General features: G+C 38.7%; 1 protein-coding gene across 4 annotated transcripts in view; it reads left to right on the top strand.

Annotated features, from left to right (window-relative positions):
- The window catches only part of WDPCP (WD repeat containing planar cell polarity effector), a 312,142-nt gene that overhangs the window by 176,113 nt on the left and 110,704 nt on the right, over positions 1 to 25,325 (top strand). For all 4 annotated transcript variants that reach the window (XR_011466041.1, XM_070379381.1, XM_070379382.1 and 1 more), the window contains exons 10-11: positions 952 to 1,561; positions 24,866 to 25,054. Coding sequence is in view for 3 of the 4 variants with exons in the window: in XM_070379381.1 (XP_070235482.1) it covers positions 952 to 1,561; positions 24,866 to 25,054 (799 nt within the window). In the remaining variant the exon portion in view is untranslated. The remainder of the gene's footprint in view (positions 1 to 951; positions 1,562 to 24,865; positions 25,055 to 25,325) is intronic.

Genomic DNA, 25,325 nt, shown 5'->3' on the forward strand with positions numbered 1-25,325 from the left:
TCCCTCTTTATGATCTCCTCCCACCACCCCTCCACGTCTTATTTCCTCCTTTTCTGTGTACCTATTCCAGTTTGTAGGTTTTTAATTCACCAGTAGGATGAACCCGCACAAAAATCCTAGGCATCTCACCGTCCCTTTGTTTGCCCAGACTTTCTAGTTTTGTATTCGTTATGGCTATCAGCTATTGGCTACTACATCAGCAAGCTGTCACTCAAAGCTAGATGTTCTTGAAAATGGACCATTTTGGTTTTTGATTTCTTACTCTACTAATTAGGAATATATTTCTGGTAAATAATTTACCAGTAATTTTAGAATCAGCAGGGGTAGTGGGTTGGAAGGAGATGAACTGAATTGTTAAAATCCTTTATTCATCCTTTAAAAATCATGCTTCTGATGTCTTTAGGTAATCTGCTAGCCATATTATTTTACTAAAAGCCCACTCTGTTAGTTTCTGTATATTGTAGGAAATATTTGTCTTTATGTTACTTACAGACTTTCTAAAACAAAATGCTTAAGTTAAATTTTTATAATTTAATTTCTGCAGCTGTGCTGAGTATGTGCTATATATATTTATATATGGGCTTCCCAGGTAGCTCAGTGGTAAACAGTCCACCTGCCTATGCAGGAGACTCAGGAGACAGGAGATCCATCCCTGGGTCAAGAAGATCCTCTGGAGAAAGAAATGGCAACCCATTCCGATACTCTTGCCTGGGAAATCCCGTGGACAGAGGGGCCTGGCAGGCTATAGTCAGACATGACTGAGCGCATGCACATACACACACACGTTTATATATGTTCTATATGAAATATAGACATACCTGCTAATATGTTGCTGATATTTAAGGTGGTAGTTGACTGTATTCAGTAGGATTCTAGGTTAATATGCAGTGCTATGTGTGACAGCTAAAGAAAAACCAGTCTATCTGAACATACTTGTTGTATTTCTTACAGGTTCTGAGTTCTATACGCACAGAATGGGATCCACTGGATGTTCGCTTTGACACCAAACATCCTAATCGAGTGCTGACAGTGGAGTGCTCCATCAGTGTAGACAAAGAGCCCATGGCTGACAGCTGCGTCTATGAATGTGTTCGGAACAAAATCCAGTGTGTATCAGTCACCAGAATACCACTTAAGTCAAAGGCCATTAGTTGTTGCAGGAATGCTGCTGAAGACAAACTGATCCTGGGCTGTGAAGATTCTTCAGTAATTCTTTATGAAACTCACCGTAGAGTGACTCTCTTAGCTCGGGCTGAACTTCTGCCTTCCTTAATAAGCTGCCACCCCAGTGGGGCCATTCTGCTAGTCGGCAATAACCAAGGGGAGCTGCAAATATTTGATATGGCTCTTTCTCCTATTAACATCCAGCTTTTGGCTGAAGACAACTCACCTAGGGAGACTCTACAATTCAAAAAATTCTTTGATGTTTCCAGCAGTCTTGTTCAAATGCAGTGGATAGCGCCTCAGTTTGTTTCTAAGAAGCCTGAAAGTGGGGACATCTGTAATCTCCTCTTCCTCAGGTTTGACAGAGGACCATTGGGTGTACTTCTGTTTAAACTTGGTAAGTCAAGGAAGTTGGTGAGTAAATAAATTTTTTTATGATGACAGTACAATTAAGACAGTAAAACTATTCCTGGAATGTAGATTTTTTTTTGTTCCTCATCCCATCAATATGCTTACATTTCATGTAGTTTTCTTAAGAAAGTTTTGTGGATGATTTTCTAAAATGTCAAGGTCCATTATATATTGAAAAAATTTGAAATTGCATTAATTTTCCATCACATGAATAAAAAGCCTGAGCTGTCCATATATGATGCTTTCCAAAATAAACTGTCTACTAAAAAAATTCCTTAAGAAATAGTACATATGAGAATATTTTAAAAGTACTTACTATGTCCCTTGTAAAATTCTGTGTGTAGGGATATAATACTTTTTCTATTAAGTTATTTTAGATAAGTGTTCATTTCTTTCCAGATTGAAAATGTGTAAAACAAGTGTTTTAAAAGAAGAGGAAGGAAAATGCTTGGTTAGAATTTGCTAAAGATATTTGTGTAATTTTATGTTTTTCTTCTAGATAAAAATATTCAAAAAATTATTTCAATATTAGGAAAATTATGCATTAATGTATACTATTTCAACCAGGAAGCTTTAAAGCAGAATTTTATTTGCCTTCTATAGGTTTGCATTACCAGGTATGTCCTAAAATATATGACACTTTTTAGGCAGTTTTGATAGTTTAACATTCTTGAGAGGAACTTTCTTAGGTTTAAAAAAGCATATTTCAATTAGTGCACATTATTGTCCATCCTAAAGGAGATCAGTCCTGGGTATTCATTGGAAGGACTGATGCTAAAGCTGAAACTCCAGTACTTTGGCCACCTCATGCGAAGAGTTGACTCATTGGAAAAGACCCTGATGCTGGGAGGGACTGGGGGCAGGAGGAGACGGGGATGACAGAGGATGAGATGGCTGGATGGCATCACCAACTCAATGGACGTGAGTCTGAGTGAACTCTGGGAGTTGGTGATGGACAGGGAGGCCTGACGTGCTGCGATTCATGGGGTTGCAAAGAGTTGGACACGACTGAGTGACTGAACTGAACTGAACCGATTGCAACCTGAAAACATAGAAAAGTAGATACATTTCAAAACCCCTTACAGGATTTGGCTCTGTGGCACAAAGTTAAGTTTTTAAAAACTTTGTAGTGTTTGTTAAATAACTGTCAGTTTACTTGTTGTTTTTAATGGATCTACTTGCCTCTGAAATAGAATGAATGAAATAAGTCTAATGAAAATGACTTAACTTGAAAGCTATTAGGGATCTAAGTGAGAGCTATGTTCTTTTCACATTAAAAAAAAAAGAATCTAAATCCATTCATAACATTAGTATTACCCAAGAAAAATATGTTTGGAATCTCATTTATTATGAGATAATCCAGTTCTACTTTGCCCAACTACACGTTTAATAGTGGTATGTCTCCACGCACAACACTTATTAAAGTGGATGTTAGATGTTTTGCATATCTGTTGAAACTCTCTCCCTCTCTGTATATCCCAGTTACCTGTGAAACAAGAAGGCAGTCTACTAACATACACCTAGCTTTTCTTCAGCCCTCCCTTGTGGGCCTACTCACAACAGCTTTGCAAAAAGCACAGCTTTCTCTTCCTATCTCTAGCACATTTGCCTTCTTACTAAAGTAAACAGGCTCTCAGTGTAGGGATTTAGAGGGCTTCCTGCTAATTGCCAGCTTGTAAACTTAATTGGACTATCTCCCTGGGCACTGTTCCTAAATCAATTAGGCAATGAGTTGGCTGTCACCTCTTTTTCCCAAGTAAGTCTCTTGGAAGAGAATTATCCAATAGAAGTCAAGCATTCAAATGAAAAGGTGATAACTTCTGCAACTGACATTTATCATTTAAATTTTATTTTCAATATGACTTACAAGATTTATAGAATAGGGAAATTTTACAGTCTTCCAGGGTCTTTAAAAGAACAAAACATGGAGTTTCCCAGGATTTTTGAAAATGTATTATAAGATTAGTGTTTATTATATATTATTTTTCCTAGGAAGAGTAGATTCCTTGAAACAGTATATTCCAGCTAACAGATCTTTTTTTTTTTTTTTTTTTTTTAAAGAAAACCCTGTTTAAAGAACAGATTTTTCTTAGGATCTGCTACTAAATACATCCAGAAATTTTAATATACTTCTTGAATTAACACAGTGCTGATTCTGGGCATCCATGTGGAATTTTCATGTATAATTCAAGTTACTGCATATATAAACAGGTAGTTTCATGTGCAGTTTCCCCACTAGGGAGCATTTATGAGATGTTTTTCATATGCTTGTTATGCAAGCCTTTGGAAATTTTGACATGAAAGGTGTAGCGTACAATTTAAGAAGCTGAGATAGATCATAGTTTAAAATAGAATGCTGTCATATGTAAACGTGTCAGTGGCTGCTGCCAGCATGCCAAGATTTTTGGAGTCTGACTCTTAGAATAGGTCAGTTAGTGTAATGTTGAAGACTAGAGCTTCCATTCTAAATGCTTATAATTATCACACGAATGCCACCGGAGGTTAAAAGGCCATCACCACTGTTTCTATAAGAATGTGAAAAACTAACATGTCTTCCTCAGGAGGGAGCACGACGTGTCATCCTTCAAAGTAGAGGCAGTGTGTAATCAGAATTTCTTTACCTAACAATCATTATTCATATTTCCATATATGTAAACTACGGATTAATTTTAAAAAGAGGAGTTCCTAGTTGTATTTCTTAGATATAAAAGCTTTTCGATACTCATCATCACCTTTTCCAACTTTCACTGCTCTCTTTAAACTCATGTGATCAGCTTCTTGCCCTTTCAACAGAGAATCTCCCCTTTTAATAGGTTTTTCATTAACTTTATCTGCTCCTCACCACCTACCCAACCACTTACCTCCATGTACATAAATCTTTTTGGTTTCAATTCAGTGGGATAGGAGCCTTTCTCTTACCTAAGACTAGTTCCACGCTGGATCCCTCAGCATTCCCCTTGACACTTTTACTCTGTCACCTTCCCCACTCTCCCCATGAATCTTGCTACATCAGCAGGCTCGGGCCCAAGCCACCATGAAACAAAGCAACATACATACATCTATTCCTTAAAATTGTTTCCCCTCTGCTATTAATCAAATATTCACCATCCTTTCACAGTCAAGCTCTTAATAGAATAATGAACACTGAATTTCTCTGCTTCTTCGCCCCCATTCCCCCTCATAGCACCACCTTCTGGCTCTTCTCTTCAGTGTTCTGGAGCTGCTCTTGGAAAGGTCACCAGTGACTTCCTACTTGATACACATATTTCTCTTTAGTTACTTGATGACTTTTCAACATTTGATGGTTCCTGACCACATTACCATCAAAGTCTCATTGTTCTTGCCTTCTGTGACTCTCGATGCAACTTTTTGGCACTTTTTTATGCTCTTCTTCTGTCTCTTCATGAAAATATTCAGGCTCTCCAAGGTTCCATCTTTAGCTCCCCTCCCATTTTATGCAAAATGAGAGTTTCTTTATTTTTTAAATTATTTTTTATTTTTTTATTTTAATTGAAGGCTAATTACTTTACAATATTGTAGTGGTTTTTGCCATACATTGACATGAATCAGCCATGGGTGTACATGTGTTCCCCATCCTGAACCCCGTCCTACCTCCCTCCCCATCCCATCCCTCAGGGTCATCCCAGTGCACCAGCCCTGAGAACCCTGTCTCATGCCATCAGACAAAGAGTTTATTTTTTATTTTGGTATCCTGTCTCTGACTTCAGCCCAGGCCACTGCTCTCCACCCCCACATTAACCTGGCCTATAGGAAACCTCCCCACTGAGTCTGCACAATTGCCTCAGATTTATTATGTGCAGACTTGAAGTTGTCATCTTTCTCCCTGCTTCTCCTCCTATATATTCCAGTTTAAGGGATATTATAGTTATTTAGATGGACAGAATTACAAGTTAGAAATCATCCTAGAATCCTCCCTCATTCCTAACGCCATATCCAGTCAGCAATGAAATGCCATCAGTTCTGATTTCTGAGGTTTTGTTCAGTCACTCAGTTGTGTCTGACTCTTTTGACCCCATGAACTGCAGCATACCAGGCTTCCCTGTCCTTTACTATCTCCCGGAGTTTGCTCAAACTCATGTCCATTGAGTCAATGATGTCATCTAACCATCTCATCCTCTATTGCCTCCTTATCCTCCTGCCCTCAATCTTTCCCAGCGTCAGGGTCTTTTCCAATGAGTTGGATCTTCATATCATGTGGCCAGAGTATTGGAGCTTCAGCATCAGTCCTTCTAGTGCATATTCTTGGTTGATTTCTTTTAGGATTGACTTATTTGATCTCCTGGTTGTCCAAGGGACTCTCAAGAGTCTTTCCAGCACCACAGTTCAAAAGCATCAATTCTTTGGTGCTCAACCTTCTTTATGGTCCAGCTCTCACATCCATATGTGACTACTGGGAAAACCATAGCTTTGACTATATGGACCTTTGACCACGAAGTGATGTCTCTGCTTTTTAACACAACATCTAGCTTTGTCATAGATTTTCTTCCAAAGAGCAGGTGTCTTTTAATTTCATAGCTGTAGTCACTATCCACAGTGATTTTGGAGCCCAAAATGGAGTCATTCTTTCAGTGGTTTCCCCATCTATTTGCCATGAAGTGATGGAATTGGATGCCATGATCTTAGTTTTTTGAATGTTGAGTTTTAAGCCAGCTTTTTCACTTTCATCAAGAGGCTCCTTAGTTCATCTTAGCTTTCTGCCATAAGGGTGGTATCATCTGATTATCTGAGGTTATTGATATTTCTCCTGGCAATCTTGATTCCTGCTTGAGCTTAATCCAGCCCAGCATTTCTCATGATGTACTCTGTATATAAGTTAAATAAGCAAGGTGACAGTATACAGCCTTGACATACTCCTTTCCCAATTTTGAGCCAGTTTGTTGTTCCATGTCTGGTTCTAAGTGCTGCTTCTTGACCTGCATACAGATTTCTCAGGAGTCAGGTAAGGTGGCCTGGTATTCCTATTTCTTTAAGGATCTTCCACAGTTTGTTGTGATCCACACAGTCAAAGACTTTAGTATAGTCAATAAAGCAAAAGTAGATGTTTTTCTTGAATTCTCTTGCTTTTTTTTTCTGATCTAGTAGATGTTGACAATTTGATCTCTGGTGCCAAATCCAGCTTGTACATCTGAAAGTTCTCAGTTCACATACTGTTGAAATCCACCTTGAAGGATTTTGAGCATCACCTTCATTAATTGCATGTGAAATGAGTGCAGTTGTGCAGTAGTTTGAACATTATTTTACATTGCCGTTCTTTGGGATTAGAATGAAAAATGACCTTTTCCAGTCCTGTGGCCACTGCTGACTTTTCCAAATTTGCTAGCATATTGAGTACAGCATTTTAACAGCATCATCTTTTACAATTTGAAATAGCTCAACTGGAATTCCATCACCTCCACTAGCTTTCTTTTGTAGTGATGCTTCCTAAGGCCTACTTGACTTCACATTCCAGGATGTCTGGCTCTAGGTGAGTGATCACACCATCATGGTTACCTGGGTCATTAAGACCTTATTTGTACAGTCTTCTGTATATTCTTGTCACCTCTTCTTAATATCTTCTGCTTCTTCTAGGTCCATACCATTTCTGTCCTTTATTGTGCCCATCTTTGCATGGAATGTTCCCTTGGTATCTCTGATTTTCTCAAAGAGGTCTCTAGTCTTTCCCATTCTATTTTTTTCCCTATATTTCTTTGCAGTGTTCACTTCTGTAGGCTTTCTTATCTCTCCTTGCTATTCTTTGGAACTCTGCATTCAGATGGGTATATCTTTCCTTTTCCCTTTTGCCTTTCACTCCTTTCCCCACTACTTGTAAGGCTTCCTCAGACAACCATGTTGCTTTTTTTGTGTTTCTTTTTCTTGCTTATGGTTTTGATCACCACCTCCTGTGCAGTGTTATGGACCCCTCTGCCTTAGTTCTTCAGGCACTCTGTCTACCAGCTCAAATCCCTTGAATCTATTTGCCACTTCCTCTGTATAATCATAAGGGATTTGGTTTAGGTCACACCTGAATGGCCTAGAGATTTTCCCTACTTTCTTCAATTTCAGTCTGAATTTGGCAATAAGGAGTTCATGATCTGAGCCACAGTCAGCTCCCAGTCTTGTTTTTGCTGACTATATAGAGTTTCTCCATCTTTGGCTACAAAGAATGTAATCAATCTGAGTTTGATATTGATCATCTGGTGATGTCCATGTGTAGTGTTGTTAGAAGAGGGTATTTGCTATGACCAGTGTGTTCTTTAGGCAAACCTTGGCAAAATGAAGCCTTTTCCCTGCTTCATTTTGTATTCCAAGGCCAAACTTGCCTGTTACTCCAGGTGTCTCTTGACTTCCTGCTTTTGCCTTCCAGTCCCCTATGATGAAAAAGACATCACTGCCTAAAACATCTCATTCTATTCAGCCTTGCTGTGATTACCTTAAATCTAGACCTTCCCTATTGTACCATGATCAAGCAGTGGCCCTCTGTCTGTAATGCTCTGCCTTCCAATCTTCCCCACCTATCGCTCAATTAATCCCCTTAAGTGCCACCAGAGTGCACATCTGTTCATAGATTTGGCTTCCCTGGTGGTAAAGATTCTGCCTGCAATGCAGGAGACCCTGATTTGATCCCTGGGTCAGGAAGATGCCCTGAAGAAGGGATCGGCTATCCACTCCAGTATTCTCCTGGAGAATTCCATGGGCACAGAAACCTGGTAGGCTACAAAGAGTTGGACATGACTGAGTGACTGACACTTTCAGTTTTCTCTTTTCTGCAGCTTGAAATCCTTCAGTAGTTAATAAGCCCTGTCTGTCTCCTAGGCTTCATCTCTCAGCTCTGCTGCCTTAGGAGCTTCCCAATCACAGCATGTACTCTCACACTCCTCTTTCCATAGTGTGTTGATCATTCCATCTACTTAGAGTGCTCCTACAATGTGCTTATAACACCTGCAAAGTTAGGAAAAGGTTAAATGTCCGAGTGGTGATATTAAATAATTAAAGCTAACTTCTTCCCTCTCATAGGATTTTGAAAATCATGGGCAATATTACGTATGTGTCTGTCACTTCATCTAAACAGCAAGTAGTATGATTTTTCTCTCAGAACTTTTACAAGAAGTATGTGTTCTTTAAAAGAGTTATTTTTAATAAGTTATTTAAAGTTTACTTTACCAAAGTGGTAACTGGTGGCAACTGATTGCTGGAAGAAAATGTCAGGTACTTTATTAGATGCCTAGTCATCTTAAAACTGGATCTCGTGTCATTTGAGATGGATTGCTGTTCCAGACAGCATTCTGCTTTCTTCATACAAAAGTGATGACAGATTTTTAAATCATGTTTTTCAAGTGTGATTTACAAATAAATTATACTTATTTAAAATGTATAGAGCAATGAATTTGGGGAAATATGTATATCCTCATGATTACCAGAGACTGTTGGAGGGCACAAAGCATTTGTGTGCCAAAGGAACAAGGAGCAAGGAGAAATGACCCCACAAGAGGCTGAGCCAGGCCTGCCTGTGAGTGATGCAGGGTCTCCTGCAGAGGTGTGTGTCAGCGGTGGCCTGCTGTGCGGTCCTGGGAGGGGCGTGTTGGCAAAAGTCTGTTTGGAGGTCACATTTAGCCCTAACATAGAGTCTGTAGTCTCAGGATAGGGTCACCTCAGGCCAAACAACTAGTGGGGTTGTGGGGGGCTGCGGTGAGGACACAGCCCCACCCATCAGTAGAAAATTGGATTAAAAATTTCCTGAGCATTTCCCTGCCCACCAGTGCAAGACCAAGTTTTCCCCGCAGTCTCTTCCATTGAGAAGAGATTCTGGCAATGCCAAAGAATATTCAAACTACCACACAATTGCACTCATCTCACATGCTAGCAAAGTAATACTCAAAATTCTCCAAGCTAGGCTTCAACAGTACATGAACTGAGAACTTCCAGATGTTCAACCTGGATTTAGAAAAGGCAGAGGAACCAGAGATCAAATTGCCAACATCCGTTGGATCACTGAAAAAGCAAGGGTTCCAGAAAAACATCTACTTCTGCTTTATTGACTACACCAAAGCCTTTGACTATATGGATCACAACAAACTGTGGAAATTTTTTTTTTTTTTTCCATCTAGCATCTGTTTATTTTTTTTTTCTAATTTTATTTTATTTTTAAACTTTACATAATTGTATTAGTTTTGTCAAATATCAAAATGAATCCGCCACAGGTATACATGTGTTCCCCATCCTGAACCCTCCTCCCTCCTCCCTCCCTATACCATCCCTCTGGGTCGTCCCAGTGCACTAGCCCCAAGCATCCAGTATCGTGCATCGAACCTGGACTGGCAACTCGTTTCTTACATGATATTTTACATGTTTCAATGCCATTCTCCCAAATCTTCCCACCCTCTCCCTCTCCCACAGAGTCCGTAAGACTGTTCTATACATCAGTGTCTCTTTTGCTGTCTCATACACCGGGTTATTGTTACCATCTTTCTAAATTCCATATATATGCGTTAGTATACTGTATTTATGTTTTTCCTTCTGGCTTACTTCACTCTGTATAATAGGCTCCAGTTTGATCCACCTCATTAGAACTGATTCAAATGTATTCTTTTTAATGGCTGAGTAATACTCCATTGTGTATATGTACCACAGCTTTCTTATCCATTCATCTGCTGATGGACATCTAGGTTGCTTCCATGTCCTGGCTATTATAAACAGTGCTGCGATGAACATTGGGGTACACGTGTCTCTTTCCCTTCTGGTTTCCTCAGTGTGTATGCCCAGCAGTGGGATTGCTGGATCATAAGGCAGTTCTATTTCCAGTTTTTTAAGGAATCTCCACACTGTTCTCCATAGTGGCTGTACTAGTTTGCATTCCCACCAACAGTGTAAGAGGGTTCCCTTTTTTCCACACCCTCTCCAGCATTTATTATTTGTAGACTTTTGGATCGCAGCCATTCTTACTGGTGTGAAATGGTACCTCATAGTGGTTTTGATTTGCATTTCTCTGATAATGAGTGATGTTGAGCATCTTTTCATGTGTTTGTTAGCCATCTGTATGTCTTCTTTGGAGAAATGTCTATTTAGTTCTTTGGCCCATTTTTTGATTGGGTCATTTATTTTTCTGGAGTTGAGCTGTAGGAGTTGCTTGTATATTTTTGAGATTAGTTGTTTGTCAGTTGCTTCATTTGCTATTATTTTCTCCCATTCTGAAGGCTGTCTTTTCACCTTGCTAATAGTTTCCTTTGATGTACAGAAGCTTTTAAGGTTAATTATTTATCCCATTTGTTTATTTTTGCTTTTATTTCCAATATTCTGGGAGGTGGGTCATAGAGGATCCTGCTGTGATGTATGTCGGAGAGTGTTTAAGAGATGGGAATACCAAACCACCTGACCTGCCACCTGAGAAGTCTGGTCTTCAGCCCCATGTACTAGGGGAAAAAAGTACAAATATTCATGACATAGACTACATACCAATTTATTTTAAATTGGCATTTAAAGATTATCATCTTCAGTTACTAATGATTATTCAGTTCACTTCAGTCACTCAGTCGTATCTGACTCTTTAAGACCCCATGGACTGCAGCACGCCAGGCTTCCCTGTCCATCACCAACTCGTGGAGCTTACTCAAACCCATGTCCATCGAGTCGGTGATGCCATCCAACCATCTCATCTTCAGTTGTCCCCTTCTCCTCCTGCCTTCAATCTTTCCCAGCATCAGGGTCTTTTCTAAGAAGTCAGTTCTTCACATCAGGTGGCCAAAGTATTGAAGTTTCAGCTTCAGCATCAGTCCTTCCAGTGAATATTCAGGACTGATTTCCTTTAGCATGGACTGGTTTGATCTTGTAGTCCAAGGGACTCTCAAGAGTCTTCTCCAACACCACAGTTCAAAAGCATCAATTCTTTGGCATGCAGCTTTCTTTATAGTCCAACTCTCACATCCATACACGACTACTGGAAAAACCAGTAGTCTGTGAATCAAGGTAAATTGGACATGGTCAAGCAGGAGATGGCAAGAGCGAACATCAACATCTTGGGAAACTGAAATGGAACAGGAATGGGTGAATATAATTCAGATAACCATTATGTCTACTGTTATAGGCAAGAATCCCTTAGAAGAAATGAAGTAACCCTCACAGTCAACAAAAGAGTCTGAAATGCAATACTTGGGTGCAGCCTCAAAAATGACAGAATGATCTTGGTTCATTTCCAAGGCAAACCATACAGTATCACAGCAATCCAAGTCTGTGCCCCAACCAGTAATGCCGAAGAAGCTGAAGCTGAACGATTTCTATGAAGACCTACAAGAGCTTCTAGAATGAATACCCAAAAAAAAAAAGAAAGAAAGATGTCCTTTTCGGCGTGGGGGATTGGAGTGCAAAAGTAGGAACTCAAGAGAGACCTGGAGGAACAAGCAAGTTTGGCCTTGGAGTACAAAATGAAGCAGCACAAAGACTAACAGAGTTTGCCAAGAGAATGAAGTGGTCATAGCAAACACCCTCTTCAGCAACCCGAGAAACTTTACACATGAACATCATCAGATGGTCAAAACAGAAATCACACTGATATATTCTTTGCAGTCGAAGATGGAGAAGCTCTATAGAGTAGGCAAAACACGACCTCGAGCTGACTGTGGCTCAGATCATCAGTTCCTTACCACAAAATTCAGGCTTAAATTGAGGAAAGCAGGGAAAATCACAAGACTATTCAGGTATGACCTAAGACAAATCCCTTAGGGTTATACAGCAGAGGTGGCGAATACATTTCAAGGGATTAGATCTGATAGAGTGCCTCAGGAACTGCAGATGGAGGTTTGTAACATTGTATGGTGGCAGTGACCAAAACCATCCTAATAAAAAAGAAATGCAAGAAGGCAAAGTGATTGTCTGAGGAGGACTTACAAATAGCTGATAAAACAGGAGAAGTGAAAGGCAAAGGAGAAAAGGGAAAGATATACCCATTTGAATGCAAAGTTCCAAAGAATAGCAATGAGAGATAAGAAAGCCTTCTTAAGTGAATAAAGCAAAGACATAGAGGAAAACAATAGAATAGCAAAGACTAGAGATCTCTTCAAGAAAATTGGAGATACTGAGGGAATATTCCATGCAAACATGGGCAGAGTGAAAGAAAACGGCAAGGACCTAAGAGAAGAAGATATTAAGAAGAGGTGCCAAGAATATACAGAAGAACTATACAAAAAAGATCTTAATGACCCAGATAACCACAACGTTGTGGTCACTCACCTAGAGCCAGACATCCTGGAATGTGAAGTTAAGTGGGCCTTAGGAAGCATTACTACAAAGAAAGCTAGTGGAGGTGATGGAATTCGAGCTGAGTTACTTCAAATCCTAAAACACGATGCTGTTAAATTGCTGCAGTCAGTATGCTAGCAAATTTAGAAAAGTTAGCTGTGGCCACAGGACTGGAAAAGGCCAGTTTTCATTCCAATCCCAAAGAAAGGCAATGCCAAAGAATGCTCAAACTACCGTACAGTTCACTAATTTCACATGCTACCAAGATTATGCTCAAAATCCTTCAAGCTAGGCTTCAGCAGTTCGTAAACTGAAAACTTTCAGATGTATAGCTGGTTTTAGGAAAGACAAAGGAACCAGAGCTCAAATTGTTAACGTCTACTATGTCGTAGAAAAAGCAAGGGAATTCCAGAAAAATATCTACTTCTGCTTCATTGACTACACTGAAGTCTTTGAGTGTTGATCACAACAAACTGTAGAAAATTTTTAAAGAGATGAGAATCCCAGACCACCTTACCTGCCTCCTGAGAAACCTGTTTGCAGGTCAAGAAGCAGCAGTTAGAAACAGATATGGAACAATGGACTGTTTAAAAATTGGGAAAGGAGTATCTCAAGGCTGAATATTGTCACCCTTCTTATTTAACTTCTATGCAGAGTACATCATGCAAAATGTCAGGTTGGATGAATCAGAAGCTGGAATCAAGATTGCTGGGAGAAATATAAGCAATGTCATATATGCAGATGATACCACTCTAATGGAGCTTCCCAGATGGAGCTGGTTATAAAGAACCTGCCTACCAATGAAGGAGGCATAAGAGATGTGAGTTCAGTCCCTGGATTGGGATGATCCCCTGGGGGCAGGTATGGAAACCCAGTCAAATATTCTTGCCTGGAGAATCCCATGGACAGAGGAACCTGGCAGGCTGCAGGCCATTGGGTCACACAAAGTTGGACAGGTCTGAAGCGACTTAGCATGCACACACCGCTCTAGTGGCACAAACTGAAGAGGAACTAAAGAGCCTCTTGATGATGTTGAAAGAGGAGAGTTAAAAAGCTGTCTTAAAACTCATAGTCATATAGTCTTTATGGACCTATAGTTATATAGGTCCATATAGTCATATAGGTCCATATATCCAAAGCTCTGGTTTTTCCAGTAGTCATGTACAGATGTGAGAGTTGGACCATAAAGAAGGCTGAACACTGAAGAACTGATGCTTTCAAACTGTGGTGCTGCAGAAGACTCTAGAGTCCCTTGGACAATAAGGAGATAAAACCAGTCAGTCCTAAAGGTAATCAACCCTGAATATTCAGTAGAAGGACTGATGCTGAAGCTGAAGCCTCAATACTTTGGCCACCTGATGCAAAGATATGACTCACTGGAAAAGACTGAGAGCAGAAGAGGGCAACAGAGGATGAGATGGTTAGATGGCATCACCGACTCAATGAACATGAGTTTCAGCAAACTCCAGGAGATAGTGAAGTACAGGGAAGCCTGAAATGCTTCAGTCCATGGGGTTGCAAAGAGCTGAACACCACTTAGAGACTGAACAACAATGTGATTACCACCATAATCAAGATGTAAAACATTTCCATCACCCTCAAAATTCTCTCAAACCCCTTTGCAGTCAGTCCCTGCCTCCCTCAAAGCTAAAGCACATTGATCTGTTGTCTGTTATTAGAAGTTAGATCAGCTTTTTCTAGAATTTCATAGAAGTAGACTAATAAATTGGTACTTGTTTGTATCTGGCTACTTTCACTCAGTATTAATCTTAGTGAATTTTCCATATTGGTGTGTATATCTGTAAATTTTCATTTACATTATTGAGTAGTATTCTATTATATAGAGATATCACAATCTATCTTCACATGTTGACAGGCAGTTTAGTTGTTTCCAATTTTAGCCAGTTTGAAAATGATCTGTTCTTTCATGTACTAGTCTTTGTATGGAGGTGTATTCTGATTTCTTTTGGGAAGAACCTTGGAACTGAGTACTACGCTAAGTTTAATTTAAGAGGAAAATAGTTTGGAGTTCCAGTTATTCCACATCTTCACTAAACTTGGCATTATTGCTATTTTTAATTTTAGCCATTGTAGTAGGTGTAGTTGGTGTTAGTTGGCATTTCCCTGATGAACCTTGGAGTTGTTCATCTTTTATGTGCTTATTGCCATATATATATATCTTCAAATCTTCTGCCCCAGTTGAACTGGATTGTTTTTTATTGAATCATAAGTTTTTATATATTCTGAACACAAGTTCTTTCTTGGATACTAGTATTGTGAATATTTTCTTTCATCCTATAATTTACCTTTTCATTTTTTTTTTAACTAGATTTTAGGTGCAGAAGTTTTTAGTTTTGATGAAAGCCAACTATTAGATTTGTTTTAATTTATGACGTTTATTGTTTGTCTTATCAAAATAGTCTTTGACCCTTTTTTCTTCTAGAAATTTTATTATTTTAGCTCCTACAATTAGGTTTATTGACTAACTCAAGTTAATTCTTTGTATATGGTGTGAGATATGAGTTGAAATTAATTTTTAATATGAATATTCAGTTGTTCCAGAAGCAGCTGTTGGAAAGACTATACTTTCACCATTGAACTCCTTTGACCATATGTGTGTGTGTATCTATAAAAAGACTCTGTTCTTGTCCATTGATCTATATGTCCATACTTGAGTACCACACTGTCTTCATTATGGTGGTTTAACAGTAAGTCTTGAAGCCAGGTACCATTAGTCCTCCAACTTTGTTCTTTTCAAAATTGTTTTGGTTACTCTACATGTTTTGAGTTTCTATATGTTTTCAAACTAACTTGTCAGTTTCTATAAAAACACCTAATGGAATTTTGATTGAGATTATGTTGAATCTATAGATCAGTTTTGGATAGAATGACAATTTAACAATATTGTAGTGTTGCTCAGTCATGTCCGACTCTTTGCCCTCCCATGGACTGTAGCCCACCAGGCTCCTCTGTCCACGGGATTCTCCAGGCAAGAATACTGGAATGGATTGCCATTCCCTTCTCCAGAGGATCTTCCCGACCCAGGGATTGAACCCAGGTCTCCTGCATTGCAGGCAGATTCTTTACTGTTTGAGCTACAGGGAAGACCTAACAATATTGAATCTCCCAATTTATGAACACAATATATCTCTCCATTTATCCAGGCCTTTAATTTCTCCCAGCAGTGTTTTATATTTTAAAATGTACAAGATCTTGTAAATAGTTTGTTCATGTTTTTGGATGCTATTGTAAATAGTATTTTTAATTACAAGTTTTAATTGTTCATTGGGATTTTATAAAAATAAAATTTGAAAATATAGAACATGTATCCTGCAATCCTATTAAACTCATTAGTTGGAGTGACTTTTTATTATAGATTACTTAGGATTTTCTACATAGATGATTATGACAACTACAATTAAAAACAAGTTTCATATATTCTTATCCTACCTGCAGGCCTTTTGTTTTCTTCTCTGTTTTACTATCTAGGATGGTACAATATTAAGTAGAAATGAAAACAGAAGATATCTTTGCTTTGTTTCCAGTCTTAGGTGGTCAGCATTTAATATAGTGTATGTATGATGTTATTGGGCTTCCCTGCTGGCTTAAATGGTAAAGAATCTGCCTGGAATGTAGGAGACCTAGGTTCGATCCATGAGTTGGGAAGATCCCCTGGAGAAGGGATTCTTTCTCATTCCAGTATTCTTTTTTTTTAAATATATATATTTTATTGAAGTATAGTTGACCTGCCGTGTTTCAGGTGCAGAGTAAGGTGATTCGGTTAAACACATACACATATGTAAGTTTTGAAACTATTTTCCATTATAGGTTATTATAAGATACTGGCTGTAGTTCCCTGTGGCATACAGTACACTTTAGTTGCTTGTTGCATATCTATTTTTTTTTTACTTAGAAATCTAGCATTCTATTCATACTAAGTCAAACAAGTGTAATCAAAATGTCATAAATTTTTTAGTTAGGCAAAAATTTGTAAGTTTTCTAAAATATATATATTATACATATTTTTAAAAAGAGATGGAGTAATTGAAAAACCTAAAGTAAATTAAATCAGAGCACTGAATATGAAATAGAAAAAGTGAAACAAACTAGATAAAAGTAAAAGATCTTCATATAGTTCAGTTGTTTTTGAATATGGCTGATCATTAGAAAAGTATCTGGAGCTCTGGAGGAAAAAAAAGCAATACCTAGGCATTTGTATTTTTCAAAAAACTCCAAGGTAATTCTGATATGCATCTGGATTTTAAAAAGTGACTACAGGTTTTTCTATTAAACTGTAGTTTTGGTGATAATAGAGTTCTTTCATTTTTCTGTGGACCAATCATGATACTATGGTATTAAGTAAGTAATAGTTATGTAATCACAATAGTAAAACATGTTTATCAGTTTTCACAGTCAATAGCCAGACAAAAAATAAAAGATAGTTATAGCTGCAAGCCCTAATGGGAACATGATTAACCTAAACAATATAAAATCATTACATACAGTTTGGGGGCATCAAGCAGAGTGATGTGATAAGTGGAAGTGCTTACATGCACATGCTTCCATACACCCAGGTAGCCTATGTTTTTTGATTGGTGCATTTAATCCATGTACATTTAAGGTAATTATCAGTATGTATGATTTTATTACCATTTTCTTAATTGTTTTGGATTTATTTTCTGTAGGTCTTTCCCTTGTCTTGTGTTTCCTGCCTACAGAAGTTCCTTTAGCATTTGTTGTAAAGCTGGTTTGGTGGTGCTGAATTCTCTTAACTTTTGCTTGTCTGTAAAGCTTTTGATTTCTCCATCAAATCTGAATGAGAGTCTTACTGAGTAGAGTATTCTTGGTTGTAGCTTCTTCCCTTTCATCACTTTATGTATATCATGCATTCCCTTCTGGCTTGTAGAATTTCTGTTGAGAAATCAGCTGTTAGCCTGATGGGAGTTACGTTGTATGTTATTTGTCATTCTTCCCTTATTGCTTTTAATGTTTTATCTTTGTCTTTAATCTTTGTCAGTTTTAATTACTGTGTGTCTTGGTGAGTTCCTCCTTGGGTTTTTCCTGCCTGGGACTCTCTGTGCTTCCTGGACTTGGTTGACTATTTCCTTTCCCATGTTAGGGAAGTTTTCAACTATTATCTCTTCAAATATTTTCTCAGGTTCCTTCTCTCTCTCTCTCCTCCTTCTGGGACCCCTATAATGTGAATGTTGATGTGTTTAATGTTGTCCCTGAGGTCTTTTAGACTGTCTTCATTTCTTTTTATTCTTTTTTTCTATATTCTGTTCTATGGCAGTGATTTCCACCACTCTGTTCTTCAGGTCATTTATCCCTTCTTCTGCCTCAGTTATTCTGTTGTTGATTTCTTCTTGTGTGTTATTCATCTGTCTGTTCTTTAATTTTTGTAGGTTTTGGTAAACATTTTGGGGATCTTCTCTTGTTTTCTCAGTATTCTGGATCATCTTCACTAACATTATTTTGAATTTTGTTTCTGGAAGGTTGCCTATCTCCATTTAGTTTTTTTCTGATATTTTACCTTGTCTCTTTATCTGGAACATAGCTTTCTGCTTTTTCATCCTGATAAACTTTCTGTAATATATTTTTTCTTCTAGCCACCATGGGACTGTGGTTCTTCTTGCTTCTTCTGTCTGCCCTCTGATGGAGGAGGCTAAGAGGCTTGTGTCAGCTTCCTGATAGGAGGGACTGGTGGTGGGAAAAATGAGGTCTTGCTCTGGTGGACAGGGCCTTGCTCAATAAAGCTAATTCAATTATCTGCTGATGGGTGGGGTTGTGCTCCCTCCCTGATAGTCGTTTGGCCAGAGATGACCCAGTCCTAGGGTCTACAGGCTGTATGGTAGGGTTAACCTCCAAGAGGGCTTATACCATGGGGGACCTTCTCAACTTGCTGCTGCCAGTGCCCTATCCCTGTGGTGAGCCCCTGCCAACCCAGGCCTCCACAGAAGAACCTCCAACACTAACAAGGAAATTTTGATTCAGTCTCCTGTGGGGTCACTGCTCCTTTCCTCTGGGTCTTGGTGCATGCAAGATTTCGTTTGTGCCCTCCAAGACTGGAGTCTCTTTCCCCCAGTCCTGTGGAAGTCCAATAATCAAATTCCACTGGCCTTCAAGGTCAGATTCCCTGGGGATTTCCAGTCCCTTTTGTCAGATCCCCAGGCTGGGATGCCTGATGTTGGGTTCAGAACCTTCACAACAGTGGGAAAACTTCTTTGGTATTATTGTTCTGCGGTTTGTGGGTCACTCACCTGGTGGGTATGGGATTTGATTTTATCATGATTGTGCCCCTCCTACCATCTTCCTCCAGCTTCTTTGTCATTGGGCATTGGATATCTTTTTTGGTATCTTTTATCCAGCATTCTCCTGTCAATGGTTGTTCAGAAGATAGTTTTAATTTTGGTGCTCTTGCAGAAGGAGATGAACTCATGTCCTTCTTCTCCATCATCTTCAACTGGAAGCCCACTTTAGCATTCTTGCCTGGGAAATCCCACGGACAGAGAAGCTGGCTGCTACAGTCAATAGGGTTGCAAAGAGTTGGGCACAACTGAGCAACTAACACACACACGGTGGTAGGAGGTTGAGGAAGTCACCTTCTATTCCTAGTCTACTGGGTTATGTTTTCTTGAGTGGATGTTCAGTTTTTTTCAAGTGCTTTTTCTGTATTAAAATGATTGTGTGATTTTTCTGGTCATATAGTGAACTGATTAGTTTTCAGATGTTTCAGTGACCTTGTATTTGTGGGATAAATCTCTTGTTCATGATATATTGTGTTTTTAATATGTTGCTTAATTTGTTAATATTCTGTTAAGGATTTTTGTATTTGTTTATGGGAGGTACTGACCTTTAGTTTTCTTTTTCTTCTCCTGTGATGTTTGTCAGTTTTGGTCTCAATGTAATGCTGATATCATTAAATGCAGTAGGAATCATTCCCTCGTCTTATATTTTGAGTTATGTAAAGGTGATATTATTTCTTCTCTTACTGTTTGAGACAGTTCACCAATGAAGTCATCTGGTTTTTTGTGTGTGTATGTTTAAAGGTTTTTAAACTTCACATCCAAATTTAAATAATATAGGATCATTCAGGTTATCTATTCTTATTTCTTTTTAAATGAGATTTGATAATTTGTGTCTTTCAAGGAATACATTTCATTTAAATTATATTTATATCTATAAAGTTATTCATATTATTCACTTACTATTTTTAATGTCTGTGGGACCTGTAGTGATTATTCTTGATACTGAGAAGTGTATCTTCTCTTTTCCTCAATTTAGGCAGAAGTTGTTCAATTTTATACATTGTTCCAAAGAACCAGCTTTTGTGTTCATTGGCTGCTTTTTAAGTTTTTCTCTTTATCACCTTTTAAACAATTTGATTTAATAAATTGATCATAAACATTTATGACTATATGTTAGCTTTTCCTCTCAATATGTCAGTTATTGCTCATGTTAGAAGTATTAGGATATAGACAAACTCAATAGATTTCAGCATATTTTTGGTTGTCTTCAAAATTCTTAAACATTAATATCCACTGCAAAGGAACCACCCTGATTTATGAAGACTTCCAGCACTTTACTGTAGGATCATGAGGACTTTCGGAGAAGGCAGTGGTAACCCACTCCAGTACTCTTGCCTAGGAAATCCCATGGACGGAGGAGCCTGGTGGGCTACAGTCCATGGGGTCACGAAGAGTCAGACACCACTGAGTGACTTCACTTTCACTTTTCACTTTCATGCACTGCAGAAGAAAATGGCAACCCACTCCAGTATTCTTGCCTGGAGAATCCCAGGGATGGGAGCCTGGTGGGCTGCTGTCTATGGGGTTGCACAGAGTCAGACATGACTGACGTGACTTAGCAGCAGCAGCAGCATGAAGGCTTTTGGACAGTAGCATTTGTTGATTCTACCAACACAAGAAGAATAGTAAAGTTTTATTGCTTAGTACAGTGGGGGTGCTGGTGTAAGTCGCTTCAGTTGTGCCTTACTCTTTGTGACCCTGTGGATTGTAGCCCTCCAGGCTACTATGTCCATGAGATCCTCCAGGCAAGAATACTGGAGTGGGTTGCCATTTCCTCCCTCCAGAATAATCAGGGTAATTCCCCAGATTCCTTATCAAGTTGAGTCCTGCTGGTATAGTACAAGGTCTCACTTTTATATGATTTGAAGTTAAAATCAATACTTTCAGGATCTTTCTCATGAGCTAATACATTTTTATAAATTCTGAAACCTATAACTATTTCAGGTAAGTGATGATGATGATGACAGTAATAAAGAGTTATAGTAGTATATTATATACTTTACAGATTCCAAATAACTTCACATACATTTTTTCATTTAACTTTATGATTATTTGTACTGAGAAGTTTTTGTAGATTCACTCAAATCAGTAAACGTTTGCAGAAGGAAAAAGATTTTACAAACAAATATTTTTTTAAAGCTTAAAAAAAAAAAACTTAAAAGGTGCTAGTGCTTATTGTCATTTAATTACACAGAATTTGTTTCACAAGAGGTCTTCCATATTTAAAAGATAAGATAAAATTCGAACAGAATGCCTCCCTCCCGACCCCCGCTTTGTTTGATGTTCTTATTTCTATTAGCTTAGAAGTGCATTTTCTTTAGTTATGCAAGAGGATCAATAACAAGATTAATTCTAATTATTTCTTTACTAATAATCATTTCTTTATAATAATCTCAAAAATGACAGAATGGTCTCTGTTCATTTCCAAGGCAAACCATTCAGTATCACAGTAATCCAAGTTTATGCCCCAACCAGTAATGCTGAAGAAGCTGAAGTCGAATGGATCTGTGAAGACCTACAAGACCTTCTAGAACTAACACCCCAAAAATATGTCCTTTTCATTATAGGGGACTAGAATGCAAAAGTAGGAAGTCAAGAGATACCTGGAGTAACACGCAATTTTGGCCTCAGAGTACAAAATGAAGTAGGGCAAAGGCTAATAGAGTTTTGCCAAGGGAAGGTACTGGTCATAGCAAACACCCTCTTACAATATAAGAGAAGACTACACGTGGACATCACCAGATGGTCAGTACTTTAATCAGATTGATTATATTCTTTGCAGCCAAAGATGGCGAAGCTCTATACCATCAGCAAAAATAAGACTGGGAGCTGACTGTGGCTCAGATCATGAACTCCTTATTGCCAAATTCAGACTGAAATTGAAGAAAGTAGGGAAAATTACTGGACCCCTCAGGTGTGACCCAAATCAAATCCCTTATGATTATACAGTGGAAGTGACAAACAGATTCGAGGGATTAGGTCTGATAGAGTGCCTGAAGAAATATGGACGGAGGTTTGTGACATTGTACAGGAGGCAGTGATCAAGACCATCCCAAGAAAAAGAAATGCAAAAAGGCAAAATGGTTGTCTGAGGGGGCCTTACTAATAGCTATGAAAAGAAGAGAAGCTAAAGGAAAGGAGAAAAGGATATACCCATTTGAGTGCAGAGTTCCAAAGAATAGCAAGGAGAGATTAGAAAGCCTTCCTCAGTGATCAGTGCAAAGAAATAGAGGAAAACAATAGAATGGGAAAGACTAGAGATCATTTCAAAAAGATTAGATATACTGAGGGACCGTTTCATGCAAAGATGGGCTCAATAAAGGACAGAAATGGTAGGGACCTAACAGAAACAGAAGATTAAAAAGAAGAGGTGGCCAGAATGTGCAGAAGAACTATGCAAAAGGGATTTTCATGACCCAGATAACCATGATGGTGTAATCACTCACCTAGAGCCAGAATCCTAGAATGTGAAGTAAAGTGGGCCTTAGGAAGCATCACTACTAACAAAGCTAGTGGAGGGGATGGAATTCCAGCTGAGCTATTTCAAATCCTAAAAGGTGATGCTGTTAAAGTGCTGCACTCAATATACCAATAAATTTAGAAAACTCAGCAGTGGCATCGGGACTGGAAAAGGTCAGTTTTCATTCTAATCCCCAAAAAAAGCAATGCTAAAGAATATTCAAACTACTGCACAATTTGCACTCATCTCACACACTAGCAAAGTAATGCTCAAAATTCTCCAAGCCAGGCTTCAACAGTATGTGAACTGTCAACTTCCAGATGTTCAAGCTGGTTATAGAAAAGGCAGAGGAATCAGGGATCAAATTGCAAACATCCATTGGATCATCTAAAAAGCAAGAGAGTTCCGGGAAAACATCTACTTCTGCTATATTGACTATGCCAAAGCCTTTGACTGTTGTGGATCACAACAAACTATGGAAAATTTTGAAAGAGATGGGAATACCAGACCAGCTGACCTGCCTCCTGAGAAATCTGTATGCAAGTCAAGAAGCAACAGTTAGTAGTAGACATGGAACAACAGACTGGTTTCAAATAGGGAAAGGATAATGTCAAGACTGTATATTGTCACCCTGCTTATTTAACTTATATGCAGAGTACATCATGAGAAATGCCAGACTGGTTGAAGCACAAGCTGCAATTGATTCCTGGGAGAAATATCAATAACCTCAGATACACAGACAACACCACCCTTATGGCAGAATGTGAAGAACTAAGGAGCCTTCTGATGAAAGTGAAAGAGGAGAGTGAAAAAGTTGGCTTAAAACTCAGCATTCAGAAAACGAAGCTCATGGCTTCACGTCCCATCACTTCATGGCAAATAGATGAGGAAACAATGGAAACAGTGAGAGACTTTATTTTGGGGGGCTCCAAAATCACTACAGATGGTGACTGGAGCCACGAAATTAAAAGATGCTTGCTCCTTGGAAGGAAAGCTATGACCAACCTAGATTAAAAAACAGAGACATTGCTCTGCCAGCAAAGGTCTGTCTAGTCAAAGCTATGGTTTTTCCTAAGTCATGTATGGATGTGAGAATTGGACTATAAAGAGAGCTACATGCTGAAGAATTGATGCTTTTGAAATGTGGTGTTGGAGAAGAGTCTTGAGAGTCCCTTGGACTGCAAGGAGATCCAACCAGTCCATCCTAAAGGAGATCAGTCCAGAATATTCATTGGAAGGACTGATGCTGAAGTTGAAACTCCAATACCTTGGCCACCTGATGCGAAGAACTGACTCCTTGGAAAAGACCCTGATGCTAGGGAAGATTGAAGGCAGGAGGATAAGGGGACAACAGAGGATGCGATGGTTGGATGGCATCATAGACTCAATGGACATGAGTTTGAGCAAACTCCAGGAATTGGTGATGGACAGGGAAGCCTGTCATGCTGCAGTCCATGGGATTGCAAAGAGTCAGATACAACTGAGTGACTGAACTGAACTGAATATTCATTAGTAATCAAAGATGATAATCTTTAAATGCCAATTTAAAATAAATTGGTATGTGTTATTCTATGTCATAAATATTTGTACTTTTTCCCGCCAAGTACATATGGCTGAAGATCAGATGCAACTTAATCTGGTCAATAAGAATTGTGTTACATCAAAATTCTGTCTTTACGTATATACCACAGGGACTTCCCTGGTGGTCCAGTAGTTAAGAATTTGCCCTCCAATGCAGGAGACGTGGGTTTGATTCTTGATCAGGGAACTAAGATCCCGTGAGGCAACTGAACCCATATGCCGCTACTAAAGAAGCAATGTGCTTGTGCCACAGCTGCTGAATCCACATGCTCTGGAGCATGTGCCCCATCACTAGAGAAGCCTGTGCACTGCAACGAAAAGACTGCATTTCTCAGTGAAGACCCCCCACAGCTAAACACACACACACACATAAATACAATAGAGGCCTAAATGACATATGGGAAATTCAGTTAGCTATTGTGATTTACCTAAAAGTTCTCACATTTATTCATTTTTAGTCTAAACAGTTGATTATGTAGAGTAAAAAGTTTTACTATGTGGTGAATGGTAAGCATAAACAAGATGGAGTTGGTAGGTGATACTTGAAGATTGGACCACAGTGCCATATATGACTATTGGCCTCCCCCAAACCCCACGTTTCAAGCTCTTTATGCAAGAAAAGATCACTTTTTTTTTTTTTCCTTTCTAGAAAAGTTAAATGTTATTTTTATTTTTAAATGACTCACTTGATTTTATGTATTTTTTGTGACAGGCATCTTCACACAAGGACACCTGGGTCAGGTAGACATCATCTCCCAGTATATTCACTGTGACGAGATCTATGAGGCAGTAAACATCCTGAGTGGTATGAACTGGGACACTCTGGGCCATGAGTGCTTTATCAGCATGTGTGCCATTGTAAACCATCTTCTTAGACAAAAGCTCACGCCAGAGAGAGAAGGTCAGATTTAAAATATATTTCGTGAGTTTTGTATATACATGAAATATGTTTTATTGAGTTGGTTATTTTTTGAGGATGCTTTGGAGTTGTATTACTGGAACTAAAAAGACAAAAATATTCATGCCCTATTAAACTGACAAAATCAGGTATCAAATAATTACTCCTATATGGTAACTTACTGTATAGTATTTGTCAACATAGTAACTTTTCTGTATATACCTGTGTTGGAACTCACAATGAAGTCATTGCACATTTCAGACTAAGTTCATGT

Source organism: Bos mutus, chromosome 11, assembly GCF_027580195.1.
Source record: "Bos mutus isolate GX-2022 chromosome 11, NWIPB_WYAK_1.1, whole genome shotgun sequence".
Taxonomy (NCBI): Eukaryota; Metazoa; Chordata; class Mammalia; order Artiodactyla; family Bovidae; genus Bos; species Bos mutus.